At 38.2% G+C, this 19,173-nt stretch overlaps 2 protein-coding genes across 2 annotated transcripts in view; both read left to right on the top strand.

Annotated features, from left to right (window-relative positions):
• Nucleotides 1-5,538, top strand: part of otos2 (otospiralin 2) — a 41,577-nt gene extending 36,039 nt beyond the window's left edge. Inside the window, exons 2-5 of the mRNA XM_042494770.1 lie at nucleotides 3,817-3,894; nucleotides 4,024-4,040; nucleotides 4,166-4,240; nucleotides 5,318-5,538. Of these exons, the coding sequence (XP_042350704.1) occupies nucleotides 3,817-3,894; nucleotides 4,024-4,040; nucleotides 4,166-4,240; nucleotides 5,318-5,538 (391 nt within the window). The remainder of the gene's footprint in view (nucleotides 1-3,816; nucleotides 3,895-4,023; nucleotides 4,041-4,165; nucleotides 4,241-5,317) is intronic.
• A 5,966-nt stretch (nucleotides 5,539-11,504) lies between these two features.
• On the top strand, nucleotides 11,505-19,118 carry ecrg4a (ECRG4 augurin precursor a). Its single transcript, XM_042494324.1, has 4 exons — nucleotides 11,505-11,631; nucleotides 16,570-16,617; nucleotides 16,705-16,874; nucleotides 18,615-19,118. Exons 1-4 carry the CDS (start codon nucleotides 11,562-11,564, stop codon nucleotides 18,762-18,764), a joined length of 438 nt encoding a protein of 145 aa, XP_042350258.1. The 5' UTR covers nucleotides 11,505-11,561; the 3' UTR covers nucleotides 18,765-19,118.
• Nucleotides 19,119-19,173: the final 55 nt, after the last annotated feature.

Below are 19,173 nucleotides of genomic sequence, written 5' to 3'. Positions count from 1 at the left end.
TACATATGTATATATATATATATATATATATATATATAAAATAAAGTATTATAACTTTTTTATCATTATATAAAGTTTTTTGATGACAGTTTCTGACATGCGTATTAACTTTTTTATCATTATATAAAGTTTTTTGATGACATTTTCTGACATGCTATACTGTGAAAGTATTTTGGTGAATTTTTTTTTTTGGACATACTATACTATGACATTTTTTTTTTGGTGAGAAACCGACCATGTGAAATTTCTGTATCATATATGCAGAGCACCGGGCGGCCCCATACGCTCACAGCTAAGTAGACTCTGCAAGTTACACAAGGGCCTCGCCCTACCCTCACGTCAAAGCAGGCGTCAGTGTTTACATCTATGCCCATGTATATGTGACCACTTATGCATTATTACCATATTGCTATTTTGAGGCAGGAAGTGAATGAGTCATTAGGCAACAAAAACCTATTAATGTCAGAATGGCACTGTATTTTACTGCTATTTAAAGGGTACATTATTTAGACAGTGAGATGTGACTACAAGGAGGGTGTACACTGCGCTTGTTACACACACAGGGACATGCAGTTGTGGGTGGGTAAAATAATACATCATATATTCAGAAAAATAAGAGCAGAGTTGCTGTCTGACTCCCCCTACTTTGCACCCAGATTAGGCGCTAATTAACCAACAAAAGTGGTTGGAAATGCCCTTAATGCACTTCTGCCTTGCACTTTAGACCGCGTGCTATAGATTATTTAAATAGGGCTGATGATTATATGGTCTCTCAGTCAAGGTTAAGTTACAGCTCTGGACAGTTGCAAGATGGATGGTAAATATGCTTCACTATGGGCTTATAATGCTTATATGATTTGTATTTGGTGCTGCAAGCCATAAAATTACACTGCAGTCATGAGTGATTGCTGATGCACTATTGCATACAAATTAAGCCTGGCTAATTTAATGTGGCCTTGATTAATATGAAAGAGATTACAGTTATATTATTTCAGTTACTGTTCATATTGTCCCAATTACTGTTACAGAACATAATAACACTTTTAAATATTCATCTTCTTATACACATCCAGGATTTATTCTAGGTGACTTTTATTTAAAGTCCATTTTAAGGATGTTGTGATAAATAATAAGAAAAGAGGCTGCTTCTTCTAGGAGGCTTATTTCAGCCACTTTTTTTTGCCTTTACTCAGCTCTAAGAAAAAGCTGCACATTCTTTCATCTTTGTAGGATATTGGAAGAAACACAAACACAAACAGTAATGCTCCTACACATCACTGTACACTGGGGGTTGGCTGGCACACACTTATCTATAGAGCCATACAGCCACCTCATCTCTGAAAATATATTCAGCAGAAATATGTGAGCGGCTCTTTTCACTTGTCGTTAAAATTATTATTAACAGTTCCCATCAGTTCTGTATAAGACTAAGTAGAGTAACATTTATATATGCTTCTCCCTCCGCCTGCGAGCTTCAACAATCAGGTCTGTTCTCATCTAAATTGCAAAATGTTGTCTCTTGGTGTGAATTCAAATCATTGCTGTGGGGACTGTGTTTTCTCTTTTCTGTTAGTATTTTGTAATTTATTAGGTTTAAAGAATAAATGAACAAATGACCATGTGTGTATCAATCATTCATCCCATTTTATATTGAATTCATGAAGAAAACTTTGTGGAGGCAAGCACAAGAAACAGTGAACAAAGGATCCACAAACTTAGCAAGAGAAAACTAAATCAAAACATCTGTTTACAAATTCTCACTCAACTCACACAGAATACTCCAAGTCTCATTCCTCCAGCTGTACTTTCACTAGTTCCCCAACAGACATCTGTCTCTGACAGAGGACTAAATGGAAAGTGGTGAATCTGAGCTAACCCTTTAAAACACCAAAGGCACACAATTTTACAAAAACACTAACTGGCAGCAGTAAACCAGCAGCTCCCGTGTTCAGCAAGGTAAAATTTGCATTTTTGTCAGTGGAGTCTGGCTTTGAAGAGAGCTTAGATAAGTCTTGTTTTCTGTTCAGTTCCCTGTCAGAAAGGGACGCCCGTTTGATAAGCGCTGAACATACGACTGGATAAATACGATTTGGATTACGCTGCATGTCATGCGTGAGTTATCACTTAATAATTTTCTTCTATTAAAATTTGGGTGAAAGTTTGTCATAATTAGCATATGCATTCTTGAATTACGGCCAAAAACGTTTTTTGTTAAGTCACAGTGACCTTGGCCCTTGACTTTTGAGTCCAAGTGGAAGTTTGTGCCAAATTGATGAAAATTCACTCAAGCCTCTCTTGAGATGTCACATTCACAAGAATAAGATCAATGCAAGGTCATAGCGACCTTTGACCACCAGAATCTAATCACCTCATCCTTGAGTCCAAGTGGACGATTGTGAAATTTAAGAAATTCCTCTAGGGAGAAAAATCGCAGTCAGGAGAATGGGATAGACAGACAACTAACAAAAAAAATATATCATGCTGGCACAGACAAAAACAAAGTTTTCGACATAATTTCAATGTAACATGGGGTAAAGTATGTCTGTAACGTTTTACATTGGTATTGTTTATTTTTATGGTTAAAGACACATCTTGTGTTCTTTTAGGGTGCTATTTAGGTCGTTTTCGAGTGAAATATTTTACCAGATTGTATCAGAATTTGTATTCAGTCTTTTACTTTTTTTAAGATTCTTTTTTGGGACATTTTCCCTTTATTTACAGAACAGCTTAAGAGAGATCGGAAAGGAAGGAGAGAGAAAAAGGAGAGTGGCACGCAGCAAAGGGCCAGAGGCTTGAATCAAACCCAGGCGGCTGCAGAGGCCTCGGCCATAAGGGGTGCATACTCTACCAGGTGAGCTAGAGGTCACCTCACAATTTTTTATTTATTCTTTTCAGATTTCATGTTATTGGCCTGTAATTTACTGCTAATATTGCCCATCTTGGCCAAAGCACTGTTGGAAAAAGAGATATTTTAATTTTAGTAAGGATGTCCTGGTTAAGTAAAGGTTAACTGTGGTAATCCAAGTTTTAAAATAGTCCCCTATAAATGCACCATTTTACTCCTGTTTGACTAACATTTGCCAAAAAATAGAGTGCCTCTTTTTAGGGATTTATTCAAGCTATTCTTTTTTTTATTTGTAAGCCATTTAAAGATTATTTCAGTACGAAAGGATGAGTTTGGGACTGAGTGCATGAACACAGCATAGATTTGGCCATGACCCCTCCTCTCACTGCCAGCGTCCTCAGAGAGACACAAACATCCACAGACAAGATAAATGGATGGTCAAAAAAAAAAAAAAACCCTCACAACTAACTTTCGCCCTGTGGCTGAACGTGGGCGCAGTCTGTCTGGATAGCAGGTGTGAAAACTGTCTGGTTCATAGTTTTTTTCCATCCACTTTCATCCACGTTTCCACTCTTCCTGCTGCTTTTCTCTGCTCTTTTCACCTTGAAAAAAGAATCCATATTTTTCCAAGGAGCTCCAGGCTAAAAATCTCACACTGAGCTTCTGACAGCAGTGACAACATTGTTAAATATATATTCTAGTGAAAATAATTAGGGAGCTCCAGGGCCCAGCTGCTGGATCCACATGTGTCCTCTAATTTCAAATTATCCAACCTTGCCTCAGAACATCTTAACAACTCATTGGGACATTTTAACACTTCATGGCTAGAAAACATGATGTCATTTCCTCTATACAAAGCAAATGGACATGAGAGGTGTGAAAAAGGGCTCTCTGACGTATTTCAGGCAGGTGTAAAGAGGCAATACGCGAAAAACAAACATGTCCACCTTTCCTGCCCACTTCTAATCCAGATGCAGTCCTCATAGTGAGATTAGTCTCAAACAGAAGGACGACGAAGAGGACCATGAGCATAATCTCCTACTGATCCGGTAAGACAGGACAGAAGATTATATTTGTTGGAGCAAATATGTTCTTGACAAATGGATTTCCTTCTTTATAGATGAATACAGTTTTGTTGTATTCGGCACATTCTTTAAAGAACGTTTTGTTCTCCCGAGAATATTCAGCATGTTCTGTACATTCTGGTGATGCTTAGATTATCTAAATGCACCTTGAATTTAACACACACATATTTCTCTTGCAGACTGCAGAAAAGAATAACTTCTATCCAGGTCAAGCCTTTTGTGTTCAGTTGTTAAGTTCCTGAAAGCATGAATGCTCTGTACGTGTCTGCGCTGCTCTATTTTCTCCTCCTCGGCTTCTTGCCTCCTACAGGTAGGCCTGTGTCAGACGCTCCTACACACCACATCCTGCTCAACCGTTTGGTAGAGCACATTTTGAGTTGCCATATCTTGATGACAAATGTGTTGAATTTAACTCAACCCGACTGATCAATCTCTCATTCGGTTTAGGTATTTTATGCTTAAAAAAATCCACTAGACGTCATTTTGTATGTAAGTAGTTTGCCTTTTTACTTAGAATCCTACAGGAAGTAGGATTTGTCCACGGCAGACATATTTATTCAACATGTTATAGTTTTAGAGGTCTTATGTAACTTTTTATTTAAAAAAAAAATTCTAATAAGGGTCAAATAATATTTCAATTAATGGTCGATTTGGCCTTCTGTGGTAAAGCTGGCGAATCTCAGATAATTAAATTAAAACTGACCTGCTGAGATACAAATGAACTTCTGATCATTCAATGATTTTAAATTATACAATTAATATTACTCATTCCATATATGGTGAAAAAACTTCCTAAATATGATTTTTCTTTTACTTACTCTAAACAGTTCGGTTGGCCTTTTATGACAAAAGCAGTGATTATAAGATATTGATTTTACAGTTTCTTTGGAGTATTAACTGCTATTAATACCATATTTAATATTATTCAATTTTATATTTGGTAAAAGAAATGATATCAGTATTATTTTTTCACCATTTCTGAGACATTTTCAAGTACTGCAATTGTAAATACGTGTAGAAATAATATTAGAACCTTCAGTATGACTAATTTCATGGTCCCAAATTGATATACGTTGACATAAGAATAAATTGCAAGTATCAAACACCAAATGATTTGTAGTTTGTAAAAATGTTTTACCATTAAGTCAAACCATGCCTATATTTTTAAAAAATCTGGGTTATGTAAAAAAAAAAAAAAGAAATGTTATTATAGCCGCAAAGACATAAAAACTGAAAAAAAAAAAAAAATCCATCCTTTTTTCTTGGTGAAGACTTTAAGGGGTAACACATGAACGGACTTGACAGTGTAATAAATAGACATTCTGACATAAAGGACAAGGCGTGAAACAGCGTTCACACCTCTGTCTGTCACTGTCTCCTCTGACAGGAGCAGAGGAGAGCAACGGAGGAGGGGAGGTGAGGGAGAAGAGAAGCCTACCCTACTGGGGCCTGTGGTCATCAGACTTTTTCGGGTGGTTGGAGGAGCTGCGAGCCCGAGCAGCTTATGACGGGATGGAGGAGCTGGCTCGCACCTTCTGGGCTCACTTTCCCATCGGCGCAGAGCTGGGCTACGATAGTCCAGAGCCTGACCCTCAACCTGAGAGATGAAGCAGAGTGGAGACAGGGTGAAGAACGGAGATAAAAGTCAGCTTTACTGTTGAATGTTTACAGTTTAAACAATCTCAAGCAGTTTGAACGCTTTTATTTTAACACTTATGTTTTATTAACACTGACCATTTTTCTGAATAAAGATAAAAATGTAGTAGTACAGGGATATCTATGTATCTTGTCCTCTAAATTTATTTCACCTTTTCGACATCACTTTTAGTGTGCTGCATTCAGACACCTCTCCCCAGTATTTAAACCTTTGACCTTGCAGCAAAATGGTTTGGGTTGTAAGAAAGGTATTCAGGTGGTAACCCTCTCCTTCGCCACAAACTGGGATTTTACACTTGGTTTGAATTATGGGTTATGCATAATCAATTATACTTTTGTTTGCCTGAAGTCAGTCACACATAGAGACATATGCAGTATGTTATCCAACACAGTAACTTCATGTTTGTGTCAATTACACTAATGAAAGGTCTAACTTCTTGTTAAAATCATAGACTGTGAGAAAAAAATGGATGTAGCGACCATGACATCACCAATTGGTCTGTGGACGCCTGTTTTGAATCCCCGAATTTGGCATTTTGGCCATCACCATCTTGGTTTTTTGGAGCCAGAAGTGACAGTATTTTGGAGAGAGCCTGGCACATTGGAGGGGCGAGGGGTGGAGCTGAGTGAGAAGCCAATGACACTATCGCCCTATCACACTATCACCCTTTATTGTGCTTAACGTTAAGCCCTAATAAAAGTCTATGGTTACAACCTTCATTACAGTCTATGGTTGTAACAATCAGAGATTTTGCTTAAGCTATTTTAGAGAGATGCTGATTGACATTAAGTTTAAAATTAAATGTTTAAACAAAAAAACTATCTGTGTAAGCTTTAAGGAAGGATAGATTACAGGACTGTTGTATTAGACTGTATTAGTTTTAAGAAAGTATACCAAATTAACTGGCAACCAAAAATTTTGCTGATAGTACTTCTGAACCTTTATTTGAGAATGAGTCTTGAATGCAGGCCCTTTACTCACAGTGGTGTCTTTGAACATGGTTGTACTGGCACTTTTAAAAGTTCAAAGTTTATAAAGGCTTAAAGTGATGCATGTTGAGGGTTGTGATTGCTTGCAGTGACAGGCTGTCTGCAATATGTCACCACAGTCCATGAGACAGATCCACCCCTCGCTCCTCAGCAGCTCCAGACTGTTGCCCAATTATGGTCACGTCTGGCTCCAATAACCCAAGATGGCAACAGCCAAATGCTGAACTGGAGGCTTCAAAAAAAACAATGAGGCACGTTGGCTTTATCCATTATTTTTACACTTTATGGTTCATTCTGAGCCGCAGGTGGCTTTTGCAGTGCTTTCAGCAAAATATCCCGTTGCCAAAGGCCACCTTTTGTGACCACATGATATGCCGCGGGACATCATCAGCTGAGAACATGGCCGGACAGAACCATTCACAGCGTTATTATACACCGACAAATGGCTGGACGGCCAGACGGCACCAGTCGCAGCGGCATAATGCGCCGATGGTCGGCGTCAGTAGAGAATGCGGCCAGATAGAACCTGATACGCCTCTGGACTGCCGCAGCCTGAAACTCTGCCGGTAAAGACGTAATATAAGGAGCAGGCTGGAGGGGAGGTGGATAAATCAAACAAACACTGGACTATCATGCAGGAGTTTGGTGTTTACTTCCTGTCTGATGTTTTTTTCTATACCTTACTGTGTGCCTCTTTTGCCTTATCCTAACAATCCTTAAAGTCAACAAGTTGATGACTTTATCGCTAGACTGTGAGTCTTTGTGTGTGTGTGTTTGTGTTTGTGTGTCTGGTGTCCATATGTGAGTAAGGGGGCAGGGATGGCTACCTTTGTCACACAAGGCGGACACTCTGTAGACAGACCAGGACCCCTCTGGACCATCAATTCAGCAGGGCCTGGCAGAGGCCAAGTAATTGGCCTATCTCAAATAGGCATATTTTAAATGGGTGCTGGATTAGTTGGGGTTAAATGAAAAATGAAATTTGAAAAAGGAACATCTGCACATATTTTAGGTAATCAAAGGCTTTCACTGCAGTCTGACTTTGAGTTTGCGATTTGTTCTTTGGTTGAGGAGTGTTTGTGTGAACTTGAGGGGTGTCTGGGATGTCTGCGTGTAGAAGTGTCAGACACTAAAATAAATAGGACTCAGGTTACAACACTCAGATTGTAAAGTTGAGCGTGAGGAGAAAGATGGAAGCAGAGACAAAGAGTGAGTGAAGAAACAAAATGAGGAAAGATGTTTTGGAGCAAAGTTCAATGTATATGTCTAATATTTCTGATCTTACGGTGTTTTTCAATTTGTGATTCCTGCAACAACAAACAAAACAACATATCTGAAAGGATTATATTCTTTTGCTTTATCTTTTTCCATAAAGGCTCAGACACAGAGATGTCATTTCATGGTTTTGTGGGCAAACAAAAAGAAGCTTTGCACCTAAATCTGAGGCACTGTTTATTTCAGGAGTTTGCCTCTTCTTTTCAGCTCAGTGTGTGGTACTGTACATTTGGATGGGAGAGACAAACCGCAGGTCAGATGACGCATCATGTTTTAAGGCTTTCAAGCAAAGATTTTTAAACCTCAGATTTTGCTCATAAATCTAAAGACATCTGTTTTCCCTTTAGTGTTTTTGTTCGTCATCTGCAATGAAAATATGTGCCTGAGGTCAGTGAGCCTTTGATAAGACTCACTCAGTAGGAGTCAAGAACTCAGCCTGCGTCCTCTCAATGAATAAAAACACAGAGGAGATCATAGGCATGTCTGTGCATAGTGCTGTGGCTTGTGCCTTTCACTGAGCTTTACAGCACACCGGCCGTGACTTAAAATTGTTCAGTTCAATACACTTCAGAATGAGCTGACATCTCCCCTTTAACACACAGCGTTAGGGGACAGCTGAACTTCTGTGTGAAAGCTGCAGGAATGCAAGAGTTCATAAAACAGATTCAGCCACTTTCGTCAGAGGCTGAACAATAAAATATAGAAAAGCAAAGTTATAGAAACTAATTCATCCTCTCCATTTACGTCATCTGTATTCCTCTGTCTCCCTTTACTCTGTCTGTCTTTTGTGTCGCTCACTTAACCTTCTTTCCATATCCATCATGAAAGTTTGTGCAATCGTCTGCCAGCCTCTGGGTTTCCTGCATTCCAGCTCATTCAGAGAGACTGTTTGTAGTTCTCAACCAAACACTTTCCCTCTCTGTCTCTCTCTCTCTCTCTCTCTCACACTCACACACACACACACACACACACACACACACACACACACACACACATCACATTACAAGTTCAAGCCCAGTCAAGTGAGGATTTCTGAATGAAACCTCTATAAAGTCACAGTTTATCATTCAATCTAGCATTAGAAAGGCTGATTACTGTACGCATAGCTGTTTAATGGGGATTTAATGACTGATCAACACAGTGACTCCATTCAGCAGTCATTTAAGTAAGAGTTAAGTAACTTTTCATAAACAATATCAAAAAATCTTCCCATTAGGAATGGAAAGTTGGATTTTTAAGAAACTAAACCAACTCAAGCTCGATTTAAAACACTTATATCCCTTTCCCAACAACACTGAATGTGTTCTCCTCACATTCCCATGCCTAACTTGAACTGTTCAGACCCTTTCCATTAAAAAAACTGATAGCTTTTCAATTACCTCAAGTGCAAATTGTGATGGTAACAGTGGGCATGTCATACTCTACAGATTGGAAAGAGAGTTTGTAGAAGGCAACAATAGAGACCTCATATGAGAAATCATTTTTAAAAAATGCACAGTGGTCTCATTAATGGTTGGTCCGTACTTGCTTCTGGATAAAAACAAGTATCCATAATATCAGAACACAAGATTGCAGGTCTGCCGTCTTGCTGCTAGCATTATGCAACACCCTCCATTGATGACACAGCCTTGATTACAAAGGCTCTAAACTGGTAGACTGGTAGAAACTCAGGCGTATTAGCTACAAAGCACCATGCTTCCAAAAGTACAGAGTACAGATCGAGTCTTTTCTTCTGAGGATGTCTTATCCTGCTCTTTGTGTCAGTGAAGATGTGACATGTCGCTTGTTTGAAAAAAACTGCACGCCCTGGCTCCATTTTGGCAAAGCTCTGCACATCTCCAAACTATTTTTAGAGCAAGTTGCTGCTTATGCTTGCTGAGGGCTCGATAGGCTGAATGTTGTTGTCACTTGTGAAATATCTGGACTTTTTTTTTTTTGGAAGGGTGGCTCAGAGGTAGAACGGGTTGTCCTCCTACTGCAAGGTCTAGGGTTCAATTCCCGGCTTCTCCAGTCAACAGGTACTGAATGCTGAATCCTAAATTGCTCCTGATGTTGCACCATTTGAGTGCGAGTGTCTATGAATGGTTAATGTATAGCAGGTGTGAGTTTGGTGTGAATAGGTTAATGTCACACATAGTGTAAAAGTGCTTTGAGTAGTCAGTTGACCAGAAAACTGCTTGACAAATGCAATCAATTTTTTTGCACTCCACCTGCCAGAGTTTGTTCACTCTCTCCTTTCATACAGTAAATTAAGTCTCTCACCTGCTGCATGATAGAAAGGGTGTAACACCTCTTCCTCACATACAGCAAGTGAAAAAAATTCTGGCAGATAGAGCACAAAAAGCTTTCCAGATATACTTGAGCAGAGAAGTATACAGTACATGGTACATAGTAGAGTATAGAGACCAAAACCACTTTTTTTTTTGTACCAAGCTGTAAACATGTTAATTTCTGCTGTTTAAGAAGGGGGTCTATGGGGATTTACTCGCTCTTGGAGCCAGCCTCAGTTGGGCTTTCAAGAACTGTTTATGGCTCTTTCGCATTGGTTTCATTTTTCAGCACCGGAGATTGCCTCTTGGCTGAAAGGTGTACAATTGGTTCCAAGATACTCACAGAGGAAAACTGTGACTGCTTTCTAAATCACATACTTATTCTTTTTCATTTAGTAGGTAAACAGCTGCCCTTACAAAGCACGTATTGTTGCATTCAGTTTGCACACAATCAGAACATCCTACTTCTTTCTAACACTGCGCCCTGAACCCTGACCCTCTTTCTCATATATCCGTTTTCAGGGAGATTAAACAACACGCCATTTGATTAGCTCGCCAGAGCTGGATATCAACCTGGAGAGCTCTGCTCTTGATATTTTGCAGTGTTTACATTTGAGTTCTAACTGCATACAATGTAGACTCTAATATTTTGGATTGACAACAATAAAACTGGCATATGCATTTCTCTGTTATTTCATTTTTTGTTGGTAATTTCTCTGATTATTTTGTTAACTTAAAACATTTCTATTCTTTTTATTTCTATTCTTTTCACTTGAATGCGGCGTTTTCTGTCACTGCAGCTTAACAGCTGTCATCTGTTTGCATCTCAGTCGATATGACATATCGCCACTGTACAGAGGTTTGTGGGTCAGAATAGACAATAAAAGCTTACTGGCCTGCATACTGCAAAATCCAACCACGTATAGTAGGAGATCCAAGTATGTTTGGCATACCGCATTGACACATATACTGCGACATACCAGATCTTTCTCTAGCATACTTTAGAGTATGATAGTATGTGTGTTGGGAAGTATAGTCTATTATTTGAAGCACTGCAGCAACTTGCTTCAGAAATTTACAAATTGCATTCCTAAATACCTTTTCACAGATAGATATTTAGAGAGCAAACCTGCATAACAAATCGCATTCTGTTACTTTACTTTACTCTGTTTTTTTTTCCCTCTCACTGCTGCTCCTGCACTGTATCTATGGGAGATGGAAAAGTACCTGGGACGCACATGAAAATTCATTTTAGAGCGGAAAATCTCCCAGTGGCAGTCTTGTCTCTGTAGGCGAGGAGGTAAACGACATTCCACCCCCATAGGCCAGTTTCCACTTGGAAAGTCTGGGTTTCCGCCCACTTCTCCCCTCTGGTTGTGAAGCAGTTTCATGCACAGTTGTTGTTTTTAAGCAGCTCTGTAAAGACTGAGTGGGTACAAGATGGCATCCCAGCAGCTCTACTTGAGGATAATGGGGCTGGCTGTGTTGCTGACACTCTTAACTCTCAGAGGTGAGCCCAGTTTTGTTCTTTTCTTCTTATTTGCTTTTAAAATGTCAACTTTTTACATCTACACTACCGAAGCAGTACAAAGACAGATGGTAAAGGACATACTACTTCCTCCTCCTGGCCTTTCACTGTTGAGATTGGTTTACAAACGCCAGCAGTTAAAAAGATCAGTCACTGCACGTCAGAGAGTGGAATGTGATTTACTAGGAGACTGTCTGTTCGTAGGAAAGCAGCCACACTCACCTAAAGTTACTTTGATAAGAAAAATGAAAATACAGCAAAGAGTAGATTTAAAAGACCATAACAGTAGTTTTAGCCAATTTACAATTTACATTTCTGCTGCTTTTCCCTCAAAGCCTAACATACATTTTAACAGGGGTATAATCACCAGAGGCCCCACAATATGATATCATCACAATACTTTTGTCATGATATAATATTACTGTGGTGAGAATTGCAATAACATAATTTGTGATATACTGAGATTTATTACCTTTTTTATACTGTATATTATGTCCCAAGGTAAAATTTATCAGCATCTGCTTTATCTACTAAGTTTCTCACACTAGTTGTTTTTAATACAGAGGTAATACAAAGGTATATGATAATTAATCAAAAAAATGGTAAAAAATTGATATTGGCCATTTGTGTATCGATACATCATTGCCACACAAAATATTGCGATTCTACTCTGAATCAATTTTTTCCCCATCCCTACAATTGAACTTACTGCAAATCTTTAATATAGACAGTAAATTCATTAACTGTATCAACTCTTTGAAACCTGGATCGACATGCTGAATGCATTGTTGAGCCAAACATTTCACACGCATTTAACCCTTTGGAACATACGCACAGTGGTTTGATTTCTTTCAAAAAATTGGGGAAAAAAACAGTGAGCTACTTGGCAGAGAATGTCCTGCAAATTACCTGAAAAAAAAAACAACTCTAAAAAGAAGGAGAGAATTATATATATAAAAAAAACAAATAAATAGGAAAAAATATCAAGAAAACTATATATTATTATTAGTAGTATGATATATCTACATTATGTTACAGAAAAAAAGAAAAAATATTATTATCAAAAATCATTAGTTTTTACTTTATTTGATCTTTTTTTAATGTCATTTTGTACTTTTACTTTTCTTTTTTGTGCTTATTTCAGCTAATTTTCTTGTATACTTTTGCTTATTTCTTGCTAATGTTTGAGCCATTCTTGTTTTGCCTTTAGTTGATATTTTAGTGAAAAATCAAGCTAATCGCTCAGGTTTCAAAGGGTTAACTTAAATTTTGTGGGAAACCTACAACTACTTACCTGAGACAGTACATTCACCACATCTGCTTCTGTTATTCTCTAACTTACACTGTTGCTATGTGATAATGCAGTTAAAATGTAGATTTAATCACATGGCATGCCCGGTCATGTCATAACCTCGTACTTATAGGATAGATAAAGGCAGACCCTGAGGGCAGTTTGATATTTAAAATGAATACAGGACCACGTTATCAGAACGATCACAGGCACATCTCAAGTCTCTGCATGTTTGGAAAGTAAAAGCTTCAGTACCAGGAAGGTAACAGAAACTCATCAAAAAACACAAAAATCTACAAAAGACATACATGCCACTCTTTGTGGAAAAAAAGCCTTCATTAGGTACACACTGGATAAGAAATTGTAGAAGATATTGTTTTACCTTCTAGTTTTATCTTAGAAAAAACGTATTTTTTGAAGTGGGGTTGTTGGGTGTTCTCATCCATCGACAGCAGATGTCAGTTGGCATGCCCACAGTCTGGAGAAGCAGGCTGAAGTCCAACACAAATGCTAATTAATGTACTGCTGTGGATGGAGTCAGTTAAAAAAAAACATATTTTGGCCACCCAAAAAGTCCCACTTACAAAAAAAAAAAATCAGTATGGATTTAAGTGTACACAACTTTGGGAGTCTTTTCACTGCTTTACCTTAATTGTATTTTATAGCTCTCCTCAAAGCCAGACTCCACAACGAAAAACAGTGATTTAACATTTCTGAGCACAGGACCTGCTGGTCTATAGCTGCTTTGAACAGTTATTTTGTATGTGTTATAATATGACTTTGACATTTAAAATGGTTAGTTTTGATTCACCAAAGTCACACAATAACACAAACTAACAAATTAAATAAGAATCGGAAGACAGGTAGCTTATATGTTCAGTGTGCTAAAATTACTGTTTATGTCAATGGAGTCTGGCGACTTTGATGAGAGAGTAGATGGTGAACTGAAGCTGTTAATGGCTTAGCTGTGAAAACTGGATGTCTGACGAAAGTGTAAAGTAGTGAAAATACTCTCAATACAGCTTACACTTACACTTTCTTTAAGTGGGACTTTTTTGGGTGGCTAAAATTTGTTTTGTCGCTGACCCCCATCTACAGTAATACATTACTTAGCTTCCATGTCTGACTCCAGCCTGCTTTTCCAAACTGAGGGCCTGCTGACTGACATCTACTGTATGTAAAAAAAAAAAAAAGACTTTGGAAAGGTACTTCATACAACTCCACTTCAAAAAATGGAAGCTATTCCTTTAATGAATTATTGTTCTGCCTGTTGTTCTGATTAAGTTCCTGCTGTTCTGTATGGCATCTGTTATGTACTGAGACAAACTGTTGGACATTTATTAATAGACACCATTGTGTTGGTGTTTCAGCTACTTGTCCTTGAAGACTTCAAGTCTTCGTCTTGGCGGTGTTGAAGGGTTGATATTGATCAGAATTGTATTCTATCAGATTGTTAAAAAGTCTATTCTGGGTTTTCTGAGATCCATTCAGTCAGATCTCTTGATTAGCCTGGCCCAAAATTGAGAAAAACAAGCTGATTTAGCCATCTAAAACTAAAGGAAAATGTGGCCCAGATGTAGCAAAGAATTTGTGCTCTGGGAGAACAATAAATTGCCAATATTGTTGAAGGTAATCTGACTGAATTGGCAGTGTGCAACGAGGTACAAATGCATCTCACTGGTGCACACTTTGTCTACATGAACATTCGCTGCACACAGTGTAGCTCCAGTGTTGCAGTGGGAGCAAAGCAGCAGGAGTGAAGTCAGTGCAATTATATTTACATACAAATTGGCCAGCAGCTAGTTTTATTGGATGTGTAATGGCAACTTCAGCTTCAGCCACGCTGAATCCCACAGACGTTTGCATCCATAATAAAAACTGAGAACAAACTCAGTCATGAAATTGGTTTACTTGATTGAAATGGGAAAAAGAGAAGTCTTAAACATCCAAGATTAATAAGAAAATCTGCTGCAGTACAAGGAGAAAAATCAGAGCCTTAAATACAGGCTGGGTTTTTTTTAAGAATAAAGCCAGAGCACCTATCTATCTGTATCTATCTATATATATATATATAAACCTGGTTAAAACAAAGGATTTGGCGGTTTCACATTAAAAAATCAGTGTTTTTCCGATGCTCTAATCAAAGAGGAGCTTCTAACTAACATGGCCAACACAATAACGGCAATGGCCCTGTCGAGATCCACCCAGTTCACCACAAACATTGTTAGACATTTATGTTTATTTGAATTCTAATGTGACTTCGGGTGAGAAAATTCAATATCAGGACAATGTCTCACCCCAATGTCAACTTGCCATAGAGTACTGAAGACAGATGATGTTGGCATATTGTTGGTTTTATGTAGCCAAAATCGAACATCTTCACAGCATGCTGTTAGACGTCAGGGCTCCCATATTTTCATGGACAAAAGTTCAACTCTTTTCCATGACTTTTCAAGAACTTACAATGGTATTTTTTTTTCTTGCCCTTCTTGTCTGGTGTTTTCAAATATATCAGATTCTAACTATTCAAACAGAGTTTTAGCTAGCTGTTATGCATAGAGGGAGAAATGGTACACGGGGAGAAAATGGAACAATGCAAACGTCAACACAACGTCACAAACTGATGCATATTACAGGGTAAGTTATGTCGACAGCTACAGAAGATACATTTGCAGATATGTTACATTACATGAACGCTTTTTCAAGGAAGATTACAGTAAAAATGTTACCACACACAAAAAATTCCAGGACTTTTCCAGATCTTTCATGATTCTTACTAGGGCTGTCACAACAACGCGTTATATATACGCATAATATCGGTAAAAGCAGCGGATGTCCAAGTACAACCAGCCTCATTAGGCCAAACTCGACCAGGCGACAGATAGCATCGTCTGACACTGAAAAAATTAGTCATTTAGTCACTCATCAGCAAAATTCAACTGAATTGAATAGTTTCACAGCAAAAATGTGTGTATGTGATTCATTTATATTAACTAATTACATAGCTTGTAATTAATTAGATGCATTTTTTGAAAATCACTTGACAGCCCTAATTCTTACTAATTCCATTTGTTTTTTTAGGCCTCGAACACGTGACTGTAAAACTCCATTTCAACAATAGTGGGAACCTTGAGACATTAAAAAATATTATATATTATAATTTAGAATTCAATTTCTTTTTAATGTCATATTGACGGCCAGTGCCAGCTGGTTTGTCTAGTCTAGGCTACTGTAGAAACATGGCGGTACAAATTGGCAATCTCTGTAGAGGAGGACCTGCTGCCTGTGTAGATATTAACGGCTCATTCTAAGGAAATAAAAATACAACAACTCTTAATTTCAGGTGTTTAAACAATAAAGAAATGTACTTATTTCTAACAGAATATGCCCCCTAAATCCTACACACTTGCCCTTTAAACAACTCACATGGGTACAGAGTTAGTCTTTCAGATTGGCCATTAAAAATACTGCGCTTGCTCATTAACTGGCAGTTTGCACAGAGCATAAACACTGTGGAAAGAAAAACATCTTATTCGGTCAGGTGCTATTATTTATCAAGGCCATCTTACCTGAAATTCTGGTGTTTCATACTGCAGCTCGTTAATTCTCTTGTCCACTCTCCTTAACAGATGCATCCAGTGAGAGCAGCTTGCACAAGATCTTAAAGAAAAGAGATGGTAACATTTACTCAACAGTGTGATATGAGTGAAAAAATGTTTTGGAAAATGCCATTACATTCTTTGCCCGTTTGTGCTTCCATCCAGTGGCAGGAGCTGGTACTGCCCCATCAAAGTCCTCTGTTGCTGTCCCGTCTTCCAAGGCACAAGAGTTTCTGGCAAAACTGAGCAGAACCAAGAGAAACCTTTGGGATCGGAGCAGACCAGACGTGCAGCAGTGGATTATGCAGTTTATGTACATGGGATTTGATGAGCAGGTGGGTTTGTGTTTGTTCAAGGAGTGTTCAGGTTTTCTCTGAGCTTCTTATGTCTTACACACACGCAGGACACAGGACGAAAATAGAAGTGAATCTCCAGTAGAGCTGTCAACATTACAGGGTTTGTGCAAAAGTGACAAAAGTGAAGAGCGACATAAAAAACTGCACATGGATCTATTTCTAGATCTCGATCAATATTTTTGTAAAAATCAGATGAGACAGCATTCCCTTATATTACATGAATTAACCACACCAGCCATTAACGTTTAACGCAGCAAAATAAAACCATGTAACTAAATGTAACCAAAAGTTTAGAATTTACTTTTAATATTAATAATGTATGTTATAAAAAAAACCCTACTTTGCTGCTGGGTTTCGTGCCATGCAAATGATCACAATATCATGCTATATTGCTTTTCTCTGCAACTGTCTCTCACTGTCTTGTTTGATCAATTTTCTTACTACTTTGATTAAATATTATATTCACAAATTCTTAAGCTAAAAGCAAAACGTTTTCCGAACTATTTATCTATATCAAACAATATTTTCTCTATTTCTGGATGCACAAACAAAAAAAGCTGTTAAAACATGTTAACTTTAAAAAATATTTAACTTTTATTTCTTTTTTACCATATTTCATTACAAATTTTAGTATCCCAGCCTTGTTGTAATTTTGGAGTTATATTCTTGTTGTATACACAAGGTACTGGTGTGACTCTGGATATTAGATGCAGGCCTATAATATAATAGTAAAACAAAACAAAAATGTTTTCTGCAAAATTTGAAACAGTTTTTTTAAAAAAAAAAAAAATGTTCTGAGCCATTTTCTTTGTGCTCCTTTCATTGGTTTGAGGTGGGCAGGGCACAGTTGGAAAATAAAGTGTTGTCAAATCCTCCTTCTTACCAATCAGGATTTAGCAATATTTGAATCTAGATTTGTTGACACTTGTGGGGTTGTTTTTGGATTTAGCCTTTCCATCAAGTCTGCCAGATCACACCAATGCAATCTGATGAAGCAGATTTGATTTTTAGTGTTAGGAGGGCTTTAAACCAGGCTAAAATGTTAGAACATGCAAAAAAAATAATTGAATTAAATAATTTAAAAACAAAAGAAAAGAAACACAAACACATAAAACAGACATTTAAAACTTTAGTAATCTGGATCTTTATATATCTCAGATAGGTGGAGTGACAAAGCTGCTGTAAACTGTAGTCTGATATCTGAAAGATAATCTTTCCATAAGGCACAGGTATCCTCACAATGTTGCCATCCGACTGAATGAATAAATACAAATGTGGAACTGAATACATGTCATACATGAATTCCCTCTCTCCCATACAAATATAATCCCATTTACAGAGCCAGTTTCAGTTAGAATCCACTGGGGACAGCGAGGAACTGAGGGAGCAGAGGTCACAGAAAAACCCCCTTACCGCCGCCGTTTCTGACAGCTGACAGCATTTTCGTTTCAGCCAGTGTAGCGGCGACTCTCACACAGCCCCCATCACAACACCCTGTATGTGTGTGTGTGTGTGCCATTTGCTGTTGCCTCCTTAAAAGGCCAAAGCTGTGAAAGCATTGGCCTTTTCAATGTTTGCCTTCTATGCATGTCTATTTGCCGCAGCTGTGCCTGCTGACAGACTCAGCGGACACCTTATCAGCTGCCTCTGTGTCTATTAGCCTGAGATGTGTTGAGTTCCCAAACGAGTCACGTCTGCGGTGTGTTTTTTCCTAACCAGAGGCTCGAGACTGACCTGTCGTACTGGATGGATCAAGCTCGCGCCAGTGACCAAGGGCGTCAACACCACTATGACGAGAATGCCGCCATCGGCCCCCGTGACCACGGTTCTTATAGACACGGAGCAAATGTCAACTACGACTACTATTAACTGCCAGTTAGTTCTTCACCTGCCATGCAGCTGCCAATATCTAAATATTCAACACAGCTGCTCCTTTGTTTTTACTGGTTACACCAGAATGATCCATTGTCATTTCTGTCTCACTAACCACACAAATTTGGTAAAGAGCGGAGGCAATGCTCAAGGACCACAAAAACAAAATTATCTGTGCTATTTACAAATTCTTTTTTCCCCCTATACATTTTGAGGCAGCTGATTTTTATGAAATACTGTTAAAATCTGAATCCTGGCTCTTTTGTCATCACAAGATTATTGTAAATAAAGATGTGGCTTCATATTGCCTGAGTCTCCCCCTTTTTAACTTCCATAAAAACGATACACACACACACACACACACACACACACACACACACACACTTCCCTAGCCATATCATACACA

This window comes from Plectropomus leopardus, chromosome 10, assembly GCF_008729295.1.
Source record: "Plectropomus leopardus isolate mb chromosome 10, YSFRI_Pleo_2.0, whole genome shotgun sequence".
NCBI lineage: Eukaryota > Metazoa > Chordata > Actinopteri > Perciformes > Serranidae > Plectropomus > Plectropomus leopardus.
This window is presented reverse-complemented; position numbering and strand designations above follow the sequence as displayed.